Consider the following 14447-nt stretch of genomic DNA (forward strand, 5'->3'; position numbering starts at 1 on the left):
CCCCAGCCCCTGCTGCGGCCCCTCCCCGAGCCCTCCCCGCGGGGTCCGGAGTTTCCGCACTAGCCCGGACTCGGGGCGCTCCCCTACCCATCTCTGCTGCTTTCTCCCCTGCCCGAACTGACTTCACTCGGCACCGACCTACCCACTCCCCTCTCTTTGAGAACTTACAAGCCTGGGCCGAGGTCCCCTCGATCTCTGCCGAGTCCCTTTCCCGTCCCCTCCCCCTTACCCATCTTTCCTAAATCCCCCCCCCCATTCCTGACCCAGACCTTACCCCATCGCTGTCTCCAGTCTCTCCCTATCTCAGCGTGGATCCGGGCGGTGCGCCCCCACCCTCATTAGAACCCCCCGTCCAACCTACAGCTCGATTATGTCACTCCCTTTAATCCCCCCTCCTCGCCTGGACGCCGGACCCTGCTCCTCCCCTCCATTTCATCTCTGCCCGGAGCCCTTCCTGTCCCCATCTGCCCCGCATCGGTAGCCGACCATGCTTCCCCTCTTATTTCTGTCCGACTGCCCCTTCCCCCATATCTATCTGTCCGGTGTCCCGCCATCCCTCGCCAATCTCTGCTGCAAGTCCCCTCCCCCCTCAGCCTGACTTGGGGCCGTGTCCCCCACGTCTGCTCAGAGCCCCCTCCTCTCCAGCCAGGACCTCGACTGGCCCTGCATCCCTGGCTCCCGTGTCCATCTTTGGCTGGAGTCTATCTGTCCACCCTCCATGCCTCTCCTCCCACCCCCGGGGCATAGAGCCAGTGATTTCAGAAAAGAAGAGAGAGGGAGAGAGATAGAAACATCAATGATGAGAGAGAACCATTGATTGGCTGCCTCCTACATGACCCCTACTGGGGATCCAGCCTGCAATCTGGGCATGTGCACTTGACCAGAAATGAACCCTTCGGTCTACAGACCGACGCTCTATCCACTGAGCCAAACCAGCTAGGGTGCAAGATAATTTTTACTTGCAATACTTACCAATAGATTATTTACTTAAACAACAATGAGTGATGCATGCCGTGGAATACTGAGTCAATGACACAAATCCATGCACCTAAAACACACACATACACTCACACACACAGGATTGTCCGCATTGCAGCACACTCTCTTAAAGTACCGTGGAGACCAGCACTACCTTTCACAGGTGAAGATGCGCTGGGATGTGATGCCAGGTTCTCTGATGATGACCTTCTCACAATACCAGTACTGAGATTTGTCGCTGGCCTCACAGCGCAACAGCACCTTCTGCAGCTTGCCAAGTGACACTGCTTCTATTTGAAACGTGTCAGTCTGGTGCAGGAGACAGAGGAAAACCCCACAGAAATAACTTGAGTCCAGCACATGACAAATGCAGGTAATAATAATAGCCCAAGGACGGCCAGAGGCGGCATAATACTTTAAAGGAGATAATGTTACTACAGCCAGCATCAAAAGGGGTAATAAGGAAAGAAAAATAAGCAAATTACTTTTTTATCTATTAGAAATCTATTTCTGGCTGTGCTTCTTTCTCTCTTGCAGTTTTATTTTCTCCATTTGCGGTAGTATCCAGTGTAACAAATAAATAAGCCCTAATACAAAGGCTTCCAGTCCGTGGCTTTTCTCTGGCTTGGATTTCTGCCCCTGTATGCAGTTTATTAGGTGGTCAGTTTGCAGCACATGGACCCATATGTAGCACATTTCGTTTTCATGAATGCTGATCTACTTTGAGGCATGGAGGCACACATTTCTCCTCTCTCCCCACCTCCCCTTCTTCCTTCCATTCTCTAGAATTTCTCTCCTGTACCTCTCTCCATAAATCAGATAGAGCACATTGTTGGGTTTGTCGTGAAAGAGCATCCTGGCGTCTCCATTTCTAAATAGGGTTGCTTTATCATGTCAAAAGTTACTGAATTTCCAGAGATGTGGGACCTAAAGTAAATGCTACATTGATTAAAATAAAAATAACTCCTTCACACATTACTTCCTCATAGATTGTTGCTGGGAATAACCCCCCTAAAATTATCTGAGAAAAGGGTCATGGATTTGATTATGTCTGAGACATTCCCAGACATGCCATCTGACTATTAGCCACTTTTTTTCTCCTTTGTGGTAGGAATGCTGATTCAGGGCTGCTTATTTTGCTTACATTGCCACCAGGTTAAATTTCAATTTGGTATTCATGATATATTATTGGGTATATCGACTGTTGGGTTCACATATTTTTATGGAAATCTCTTGTTTAGACCAAACAGAAACCATTACTAGTCCCATGACATTTCTTTAAATCAAATAATGATTGTGCATGTTCTCTGGGATGCCTTTAAAGGGACATTTCTTGATATGCATCACCTGCTGTAGCAGATATAATTGATACCCCCTGCCATCTGAGTCCATTTCTGGGGTCATCGGCTGCTTTGCTAGCTGGCTTAGGCGTGCTGGCAGCTTTCTTTCTCAGTCCCTACACCTCACTGCTTCTTTGCCTGAGGACTTCCCATGGTGGGACAATTTTGAGGGATGTCCTGCAGTTTCTCTAAAGGTACCTAACAAGAAAACGTTCCAGTAGTAATTAACTCATTAATGTCCCTAGATTGGCTTTTCCCCATTTCCTGCCTCACTTTCCCCACTCTTCGCCTCAAAGGTGCTCACTGGGATCACCTCCGAGATAAATTACCTGTACCCCAGTCTTTGTCTTATGGCCTGCCTTACAGCAAATATCTCAAGGTGCAGAAAGATTTCCTGAATCAGCTTTCTGGTTTCTTCTTGTCTCTTAAAGTAACTTAACTTTTGAAGATAAAATTAAACTCGGTCTATTATGTATGTTGCTGCCTTTTGATTACATCGCTGGACACTTTGTAGAAAAAATGACAACAACCAGCCCAATCAGTGGCTAACGATGCGAGTTGTGGCTGGTGTGAAATTACTCTGGGGATAAACCAAAAGATTGTTGCCACAGTTTCTCGAATGCAAAATTCTTGCAATCATTGAGCAATTCCATTACATTCTAAGCAGTGAGGAAAATAACAGAAAAATGTGAGATCCATAATGAATCAGGGAAGAAAACACTTTTCTACCTCTAGTTTTAAATTTTAAAATCATGCCACTTATTTATGTACTGATTGCAACTTTAATTTCAACCTATAATACATCTTCTCCACTCTGTGGAAAATGATGAGCTGTCAAATCTGAGCATGTAACTTCACACAACACTGCATGCTGGCGACCAACTAGCAGGTACTGAAGCTTCACAATTGATCACGAAGGGGTAGGGTGAGCATCTGGGACTGATGGAAAGCTGGGAAGATTCTCCAGTAGATAACCTCACTAATCTCTTGGAGTAATAATAACAATAATATCATGGTATACAAAATTGTGTTTTTGCTCAAAATTTATAACTCAGTTTCACAGCAAAAATTAGGCATAATTTTGTGTTTCCCCTCATCCATACTAGTTCTAGTTTTCCTCTTCATTCTGATGAAACTTTCTGTATAATGTGCCATGATAAATAAAAACTCAGGTGAGCTTTAACACCTCTGATGTTTCAAAATATCTTATGAACTATAACTACAAAAAAAGTATGAGAAACAGCATTCTCAAACTGGTTTAGGAACCTTTATTTTTAAAAATATACCCTTGGGTTACATAATCTCTACTCTTTATTTCAAACCCCCTAAATAGCTCTGTATTTCTATATATATAGTAACTGGATTGCCTGGCTGGGTGGCTCAATTGGTTGGATCATGGACCCTTACACCAAAAGGTTAGGGGTTCAATTCCTGGTTAGGGCGCATACCTAGGTTGTGTGTTCAATTCCCGTTCGGGGTGTCCAGGAGGCAATCTGTCAATGTTTCTTTCTTACATTGACATTTTTATCACACTCTCTCTCTATTCCTTTATCTAAAATCAATTTTAAAAAACCTATATCCTCAGGTGAGGATAAAAAAATCTAACTGGATTGATTATGTATCTCAGCACAACTCCTCAGACACCTAATACACAGAAAGATTCTCATATTTGACAAAATAAATAATAAAGGACTTTAATGTGTGAAAATGATATAGTTGGCACCAGGCAAGATGTTTAAAGAAAGGCTATTGTGTTATTATGTGAAATGTACTATAATGGCTTTTCTATAACCTCACTGTTTAGCACAAACTTTGTAACTTTCAGTCTCAACAGAGCATGTTCATGTATATTTTTCTCTGATATCATCTCAACTTATCTTTTTCTTATTCTAAGACTATTACTAATTTTGAGTGTTTTTATCTTTGTTCTGTTATTCAACCCTAGTATAGGGTGTCCCATTTTTCTTGTGAGAACAACTTCTAAAATAAAGCACATTAGGAAGCTGGGCCAGGAAACTTTGCTAAAGACGTCCTAAAATGGAAACTTGAAGCATTGTGAGCACCTTTCACTTTCAATCATGTACAGGCACCTTCAGAGAGACTGCGAAGAACAGGGGGAGTTATTTGCGTAGACTCACCTGTCCTCTTTGAAATGTGACTGGCATCTTGGAGCTGCACAGCAGTCTAAGGCCAGAGTCTCCCCTCTCCCCATAGAGACACAGGGAAACTTTCGACTCTGTTTCTGCTCTCTTCAGTAGCCCAGTATGGATGTCAACATGGTACCTCACTACTGGCAAAGCAAAGGGGAGAGAAACAAGAGGAAATCCATCACATGGGAGTCCATGCAAGCAGGACCCAGACCCATGGGCTAGGCTATAGTAAAAACAAACGAACAAAAAAATCACATGAGAATTCCCTTAATCTGGACTTTCTATATCTGAGAGATTTTTTTATCTTTCAATTATTAATTTTAAATGGGCACTTTCACATCATGAACAATTGCCCAGGAGGCTTATAGCTTTTTAAGAAAGAGAAATAAAAGATTTTTAAAAGGCTTTCATTGTTTTTTATGCATGGCATAGGAAAAGATTTCATGCTTAGTATTTTAACAGCAAAGGTGACAATGTTATTGTGCACGATGCTTAAAGTTTAAAATTATGTAGGTTTTGATGAGGAAATAGATAATTAGTGAGGTAATGACATTAGGTGGCCACTGGCCTAGGCAAAGCCAGAGGAAACACAGATGTGACATTTTTCTTTGTCATCGCCTCAGCCCCTGAGACTGTAGCTGGACAGTAAGAACCTTTTTGAGATTACGTTTTTCCCAGATCCACCAGGGACTCATGCTGTGATGCTGAAAAAGTCACTTCTCAATGGGTAAAACAACTCTCTTGGAAATAGGAAAAAATATTCTGTAACTAAATAGTTCAGAAATAAATTTAAGCAACTGTAAAAACAATTGGTATATGCAAGATATGTTACTGCACATCATAACACACATGGAAACATAGCTTGTCCTCCTTTCATGGCAGGAAGCTCACAGACAACATCCCCATCGGCTTGGATTCGAGATAACCACACATTTGCTGCAAAATCTAGGGTCTTCTTGCTCTTCATATGCTGCATGGTCACCTGAGATTAGAAGAAACAATAACCAAATTTTGTGATTTCCAATGTCTCATAGACTCAGAGTTCAAAATGCAGCCCAGGGATTGCCAAATGCACTGCACACTCTGGTGGTGGTTATTATGATTATTCCTTGAAGCAGTGGCTGCTGCTTATAAGGTAATATTTTTTGCCAGATAAATGACTTATGCTGAGTGACTTATTTTAATGATCTCCTTTAACCTTTGCCAATTAGAATTTTAAAATTCTTATAATTTTATAAATAAGAAAATGGAGGCTTGAAGATTTGAAATAGACTGATTCAAAGCTTCAATTTCACCTATAGCAACTGGTAAACAAGCTACCTATAGGAGAAACTCCAAAAGAGATGTCTGTGTTCAGATTAGTCACCAAAGCAGGCATATGGCAGAATTCCACAACCTAGCCACATTCTTGCTCAACTCAGAGTTTTCACACACACACTTGTCTATCTGCCTAGAACAGCTTTCATCTGATTCATTACCATGTTGAATCTACCCATCTTTCATTACCTAGCGTAGACACAACCTCTTCCAAGAAGCCTTTTGTGAGACCCTTATCTGGGATCCATGGGAACCTACTTAATCATGACTATGACTTACTACCTAATATTTGACCAATGTGATGGACATAACATGTTCTACTCAACATGGTACTTCTACCAGCTTTCACAAGGAAGTCCTTAAATTGTTTAATAAATGATTAAATAAATGAAACGGATATTTGTCAACACAGGTAATTAAACTAAATCAGTACACCTCATTGGATACAATATCTGATTGTATCCTTACTTGCTCCAACCAAAGGGACATGAAAAGAACATTGAGTATGAAGTCATTGCTTGGTCTCCTTGCAATGACAATTTTTACAGTGGATTTTCACAGCACTGCTCTGGGCATGGTTGGGAGTTTAACAAAAAGAAACTGTCTCTACCACTAAGAAGATTTTATAGATTATCTGTGAAGTATAGACACAAAATATTTTAACTACATAAGAATATATTACAGCATGCATATCAATAAACACTTATTAATACACACTAAGTGCTATGTGGATTTTGCATAATGCAAAGGTTAGGATATAATAAAAATAATATCAGATGGAACCCAGTAGATGTTTCAGATAAACAAGAGTCATTATAAGCAGGTGAATGGAAGTCTTCTAGATTCTGGACTTAAAGCCTTCCCCGGAAAGTACACAGTTTTTACAAGGTCATTCTAGCTAGCTGAAACTCTAGATCAAACTACCTATGGAAATTGGCAAGAAGCCTCTGGTTTATGAGTGCCAATATTCCTTCATCTTTAGAAGTACCCACTGATGAGTCTTAGTCATTTTTCGTAAACAATAAAACCCTACTAACTCCACTAAAAAGCCTTTGTGATGAGGACTCTAAATGAGTTCCGTTTACCTTCTCAGTCATGATTCCTCAAATAAAAAATGAATCTAAGTTATTCTGTTTATTTGGTTAAGCAATTAAGAGATGCAGCAGTGGTTCTCCACTGAATGAGATCTTTGCCCCCAATCCCCAGGAGAGATATGGCAATGTCTGAGACATTTTTAGTAGTCACAATTGGGGAAGCTGGGGAGGGTGCTACTGGTATCTAATGATGGAGACCAGGAAAGCTGCTAAACATTCTACAATGTACAGTACATACACCCACACACAACAAAGAATTACCCAGGTCCAAGTGTCAATAGTAGTGCTAAGGTTGAAAAATCCTGGGATAGAAAGATACATAGTTGGTTAGTAGATAACTCAATAATTCAATAGAGTGATGTAGATAGATAAAGAAAGATACATTTATTGACCTTATTGTTGGTTGTGTTTGTTGTTGTTTTTACAAAAATGTCAATTATTAAAGTGTTAAAGGGGGTCACAATTCCTGGAAGATCAAATGCGTTAGCCCAGGACTAAAATAAAAGCCAACTAGAATAAACTTGGACTTTGGATCAAAAGACTTTGATTTATGTCCTGGCCCTGCTACTTACTAGGTGTATGTCCTTACGTGAAAGTTTTACATGATGACCTGTGATCCTCAGGTCCTCATTTGCAAAATTGGTATCATACCTACCTGCCTCACCAGGTTGAAGACTCAATGTTTTAGAGCAAGAATGAAATTAAATTAAATGGAAAACACATAATGAAAAAGACAAATAGGAAATTATTTCCCAAAGCAGAGCAATCTCAAGTGTGAGTTGCAATACCAAGGAATATTGAACAGGAGATTCATTTTAGAACATCTGATTTTCCTGGTTGGCCATAAAAGGGTGGTATGTATACCTAAGAGCCAGACCACTTTTTTCAAATCCATGTGACAGTTCTGTGATATTGAGAACTACTTATCATCAATTCAAAACCCAACTACACTATCCTCAGTCAGGATAATAATATTACCTACCTTGTGGTGGCATAAACATTAAAAGTGATGATCTATACCCTGAGTGCTCAATAAATGTTTGGTGGTGGTGGTGGTAATATTAGTAGGTATCAAACTTAATCACAGAAATTAGAGATCAGAATTCTTAACTGTTATTTGGGATTGCTTGTGGTTCCTCACTCTCCAATATCCTCCTAGAGCAGCGGTTCTCAACCTGTGGGTCACGATCCCTTTGGGGGTCGAATGACCCTTTCACAGGGGTCGTCTAAGACCATCGGAAAACACATATACAATTACATATTGTTTTGTGATTAATGACTATGCTTTTAATTATGTTCAATTTGTAACAATGAAAATACATCCTGCATATCAGATCCGCCTCCTGCGCATCCCCCACTGGGGATGCGCCCGCAACCCAGGTACATGCCCTTGACTGGAATCGAACCTGGGACCTTTCAGTCCGCAGGCCGACACTCTATCCACTGAGCCAAACCGGTTTCGGCAATCAGTTCTTTAATAACAGAAACATAAATTCTATTTTAAATCTGAGTTCTAGGTATAATTTAGGAAGACAGAGAAAGGCCTCCTTCGCCTCTCCTCCCCTAAGTCAATCTAAAGGAGCTTCTCCTACCTCTCCTAAGGTCCCTACCCTGAATTCTCTACACCAGTCAAGAGCTCCATAAACAAAAGGCAAAACCCTTAACTTCAAAAGAAAGAGACCTTCCAAGTCTTTGGGAATGGAAAGCTATCCATTAGCCCCTCTCTTTCACTTACCGCACCCCAAGCCTCCCATCCCCATAGAGCTCCCTGACACATCTAGTCTCCTACATTCCTAGTTGAATAATCTTTGCATGCTTTTTCTGAGGTGGTCCCCATTCTGATTTGCAATATCAGGCAGGAACACATTAGAGAAAAGATGTCCATTTCTCTAAACCCCAGGGACTAGCATTGTCTCTATTCTCCATGCGTTTACCTCTTCTGCTAATATCCTCCCTATTTAGCCCTTCAGAGATGGCCCTGTAGCCATTCCCTACTGTCCTTAGTGCCTATTTTTTCATGCCAACCAGGACTCCCATTGGAGTAAGGATCAGGTCCAGGAAGCTCAGAGAACACACCGGCCAGATCACGAGGGAGAGTGAGCCAACTGTCCTGCTCTTGCCCAAGCTCCATATCTTCCTTTCCTGCCTGTTATGGCCAAGACTAAATGCAATTAAGAACCAAAAATCATTACTACCACCACCTACATTTATATTCTACTTTGATTTATGAACTACTCTTCACATAATCTTATTTTTTCTTGGAGGAGAAATAATATAAAGCCAAATCAAACAAACACTTTCTGAGAACTAAATTTTTGTTGCTAGTTGTCTGCTGGACACTGGCTATAAAAACAAAGAGTGTACTAGGATGAGAAAAGTTGAGAAAAAAATACTTTTAGAAATCCTACTCTGAAATGTCATAAAGCTTTGTTCTACAAAACAAAAAATATGTAACATTTCTATTCTTATTATATACTCAATTTATCCAATGCTTCTTTTAAAAATAATAAAGGCAAATAGCACCCAACACATTTGTTGGGCCCTTAAAGTATTTAAAATATTATACTAGACTAGAGACCCAGTGCATGAAATTCGTGCACTCATGGGGTGGGGGGGATCCCTCAGCCCAGCTTGCACCCTTTTGCAGTCTAGGAGCCTTCAGGGGATGTCCGATTGCCGTGGAGGTGGGAGAGACTCCCACCACCACCACTGAGCTGTGAAACTGGCTTTTGGCTGAGTGGCACTCCCCCTGTGGGAGTGCACTGACCACCAGGGGCAGCTCTTGCATTGAGCATCTGGTGGTCAGTGCATGTCATAGCAACCGGTCATTCTGCTGTTCAGTCAATTTGCATATTAGCCTTTTATTATATAGAATAAAGTAATAAAGTTTTATGGGGTAGAAGAATCTGGTACTTGGGTCAGGTTAGCAAGTACTAATTTCAGTCATTAGTATTTTCTTTTTGGAGTTGGAAATATGAAAATAAAATAAGGTATAAATATGTTCTCAGAGAACACACTAAGTGTTCTTACAAATAAGATACAAAATTAAAGCTTGACTCCAAGTCTCCTTATTCCTGGTACTATTCCTTGTGATGACACCCTATTTGTTACAAGGACTGTACAAGGAGGATCAATTATGGTATCTACAATGGACTGAAGGACTATCAAATGCAAGAATTTATCTTTGGTTCAAATAAGCTGGCACAACTTTTAGAATATTTCTATAAACTGCTGGAGTCTTTTGAGATTAAACATTTAACTGGGGATTTGGGGAGAATAAGAAGCAGGTGCTTCCTGCTGTTCAATGAACTAGAAAATCCTCAAAAACAAACTATTTTCCTCACTGCATTTCAGAACTTGCTCTTTCTTTTCCATGGTTCTTTCTAAAACCCTGAAGAAGTAACTGAAAATGAACATGAACTAGAAATATTTACAAGATGCTTTAAAACTTCAAAAGTAAACAAATAATTTCCTACCTAGTTTAGCTAATCTCAAGGCTGCTGGGAGTTCATATTCAGTAGCTTATTATATCATATCAAAAAGTAGTGGTTTAAAAAAATGTCCCCTGCTGAAAATCTACATGTTAAACAAAACAAACAAAAACATGTTTTCACCTATTTTAACTTGGGACACCAGGAATAATTTCAACAAATACTTGTTAGAAGCACTGGCTTCCCCCAAACAATAACATACTATAAGTTCTCTCCTTATTCATCATGAGAAACTATTTGGCTATAAACAATACATCATGATTGATGGAGGGAAAATCCTCCTGGTGTACATACTAATAATGGCAGATTTTCTTTTAGATTTTCTTAGTCTACAGAAGGAAGCCTTTGATCATTACAGAACTGACCATTATCTTTTTGAAAATGGCATTTCCATTTCGCTTTCAGATTCGGACATCATCTAGTATACTTCTAGACTAAAACAACCTGAAGCCCTGACTTTTGCTTTAGCTCTGACACAGAGCTGCCAAATATGAGCAATATAAAAAAGTCAGTATGGCTAAGGGAAAAAAAATGCAGTTGAATTAAACTTCAAAGCCAAACCTTATGTTGGGGTAGATGTAGAAAAAGTGTTGAGTTTCCAAAAATACATTTTCATTGAAACAAACATTTTCCTTCTAAACAAATAAACAAATAAAATATTTAAAGAATGGCAGTGTCTTTTTCATATAAAATCTTCAGCATTTGTTTTAATTTCCTAAATGAATAGAAACCATTTTAGGACCGGCCTCGATAGAAACTAAAGTTTATTTGTTGAGCTCCCCCTGCTGATTCAGAGCAGCAAATATTAGTTATTTCACACTAAACATTACCATAAAAACTCGCTCTTGGTTTCTTAGAAGCCTCAAATTTCTGGGTTATTTTAATAAACTTCAATCAAATAGTTAAATACACCTCCTAAAAATGGCTGACTGCAACAGAGTAGAGTGGTATTTACAATGTCTGAATGAACACATTGAGGTTATAATACCTCAGTCAGGTTACCCAACCTGTCTGCTTAGAACCTGAGAGAATGGGAGAAATCAATTTACCTCCTTCAGTAAATCCTTTGAAGGACAGATGTAGTAAGAGAGGCATTTTCATTGAGATATGACGATTAAAATTAAAATTCCAAGGAGAGCTAATCCATAATCTGGTTTCTAGTTGGGTTAATTATAGAATGAACTCTTTGAAGAAAAGAACTACATCTTAGTCATGTTGGCATGCTCATATTCCTAGCAGAACCTCTTCCACATAATGGGTGTGCTAGCAATACTTGATGAAGTACTTTGACAATGAGTATAATTATGTATGCCTTTATGCATCTGTGCTCTTCTATATTTTAACACCAAAGTCCACAAAGGAGAGAACTGTTGCTCTCTTTCTCCCACCCAGGCACACTGAAACATAAAAGGGAAATTATCTTGGTCCTGACCTGTCTCAAAATATAGAGTTAATTAGAATAGAACCATACTAGTCCTAGTAAGAAAAAGGGGAAAGTCCTTTAAGAAAAGGGAAATATTGATGAAAAGGAATATATAAAAGATATAAAGATTACTGAATTGTTTCACTAGGCAATACATATAGATGAATTGAACTTTATTTTGCAGAGGGAGAAACTTCAGGTGAAATTGTAAAATACTGGAAAAAGAAATAATGACTGAAGTTTAATTATCAGACAGGGGGAGGGAGGGGACATATGTAATACTTTCAACAATAAAGAATTATTAAATAAAAATTAAAAAAATATATCAGACAGAATATGGTAATCATGTACACAGAATGCACACCTGAGAAGACATGATGCTGATAGACCTGTAAGTCAGTGTGTTTATCAACTGACTACACCCAAACAAGGTTACACATTTGTATCTAATAAATTTCAGGCTATTGGAAGACCAAATACAAGGAATCTACTTTAGCTTTGCAAACAGACATTTTCCCTCTCATTAGGAAACAAATCATTTTTCATACATAGTTATTTCATGATAATCTATGTGCAGCGCTGAAAACAGAAAAATTCAATCTTCAAATTACTTTCCATTCACCATCCCTCCCTACTCTGCCCTTACTCACACCTCTCTGCTCTTTAAAATCCTCCTTGTCCACAAAGCCTTCCCAGTTCCTCCAGGGCAGTGATTTTCAACCCGTGTGCTGCAAGAATTTTTAAAACATACAATACCTGGCTATTTAGTCAGGGCACTGACCCCTTTTCCCTTACATTGTCAAATTTAAAAATGACAATAGCCAACACAATAGCCATCTGGTGTGAGCAAATCAAAATTATATCTATTTTTTTTGGTCAGATTGGCAAAATATATAATTTTCAGTGTGCCACAGAATTTTAGTAATTGTTTTATGTGTGTCATGAGATGAAAAAGGTTGAAAATCTCTACTCTAGAGCACACATGTATTTTTCTTATTAGAAATCTACTGTGATTAGGGTCTGAACATGCAGCTCAGCCTTTAAATGCTCTCTAATTATTGTATTTGCTAATTGATTTTGTTTCTTCACCCAGATTGAAAGCAGAATCTATGGTTGATTCTAAGTTTATATCCTTGCAAAAGCTAAGGCCAGACTTATGGCAAGTTCATTTGCTCTTAGATATAACATCATAACCCAGTAACTGACATAGCTTTTTTAGGCTAAAATGGTTTCTTGGAATCTCATGTTAATAGCTTCTCCCAGAACTCTCCATAGCTCTGGATAGCTCAAAAGAATAGTTGAGTACATAGTCATTTTCTAAATCATATAAATTATAAGTGATAACTATTATTAGATTCATACAAACATTAGTCATATTTCCAGATGTGGAACTATTATATAAATGAGTCAAAGATGGCCTCTGTATATTGTCCCCTACATTGATTATTTCTTCCCTGAAGACTGAAACCCCTTAGCTTAAAAGCCCACTGGCAGCCAACTCACATTTTAAAGTTTTTAAAATAGCCCTATGACAGATACATGAAAAAATGCTCAACTTCACCAGGTACAAGGGAAATGGAAATCAAAACCACAATGAGATACCACTTCACACTGTTATAATGTCTATAATCAGTAAGACAAGAAATAACAACTGTTAAAGAGGATATGGAGAAAGGGGAACCCTTTTGTGGAATGTAAATTGGTACAGCCACTTTGGAAAAAAGTATGGATATTCCTCAAAAAATTAAGAATAGAGCTACCATCTGATCTAGCAACCCCTCCTCTGGGTATCAACATGAAAACTTTAAAAAATTTCTTCATAAACACATATATACCCCTATGTTTGCTGAAACATTATACACAGTAGCCAAGATATGAACACAACCTAAGTGTCTTTTGATGAATGATTAGAAAAAAAAAAAGATGTGGTACATACATACAGCGGAACACTACTCAGTCATAAGAAAGGATGAAATACTGCCATTTGCAACAACGTGGATAGATCTTATGAGTATCAGACTAAGTGAAATAAGTCAGATGGGAAAGGACAAGAACCATATGATTTCATTCATTTATATGTGGGTTATAAAACAGAAAGCAACAGGACCTCCTGTTAAGATGGCAGAGTAGGTAAAGGCTATGCCTGCCTTCTCTTCCCAGGACCACATCAAAATGACAACTAAATTATAGAACAACCATCCTTCACAACCACCTGAAGACTAGTGGAACAGAACTCCCATAACTGAGGATATTAAGAAGCCATGTCAAGACTGGTAGGAGGGGTGGAGATGCCTAATGGGCTGGCCCCTGGGCAGCAGCTAAGAATCAGCAGGCATAGCTCATCTGTGGAGGAACCCCCTGTGGAGCGAGGATTCCAGCACAACACTGGGCTCCCCAGCTGAGAGCACCAGTGCCAGGAAGCGAAGTCCCCACCATATATGGCTGTAAAATTCAACAAGGATTTCATCCCAGTGAGATGGAGGACTCCTGTAAACTCAGGCATTGTCTTAGCGACTGAGAACTGATTCACTCAGTCACAAACACTAGCCTTAAACGCCAGAGAAGGGACAGAAGCTCAAAAAGTGCCAGGGACATACGAGGAGGAATTGAATTATCTGGTTTCAGGGCAAGTGTTAGAGGGCAGCTCTAGCCTA

At 39.5% G+C, this 14447-nt stretch overlaps 1 protein-coding gene across 1 annotated transcript in view; it reads right to left on the reverse strand.

Moving 5' to 3' along the window:
- Positions 1-4462: 4462 nt before the first annotated feature.
- Positions 4463-14447, reverse strand: part of LOC102772217 (lipoxygenase homology domain-containing protein 1) — a 56935-nt gene continuing 46950 nt past the window's right edge. The window contains exon 17 of the mRNA XM_015567406.1: positions 4463-4608. Coding sequence (XP_015422892.1) covers positions 4606-4608 — 3 coding nt within the window. The 3' untranslated portion in view covers positions 4463-4605. The remainder of the gene's footprint in view (positions 4609-14447) is intronic.

Source organism: Myotis davidii, unplaced genomic scaffold (genome assembly GCF_000327345.1).
Source record: "Myotis davidii unplaced genomic scaffold, ASM32734v1 scaffold1, whole genome shotgun sequence".
Taxonomy (NCBI): Eukaryota; Metazoa; Chordata; class Mammalia; order Chiroptera; family Vespertilionidae; genus Myotis; species Myotis davidii.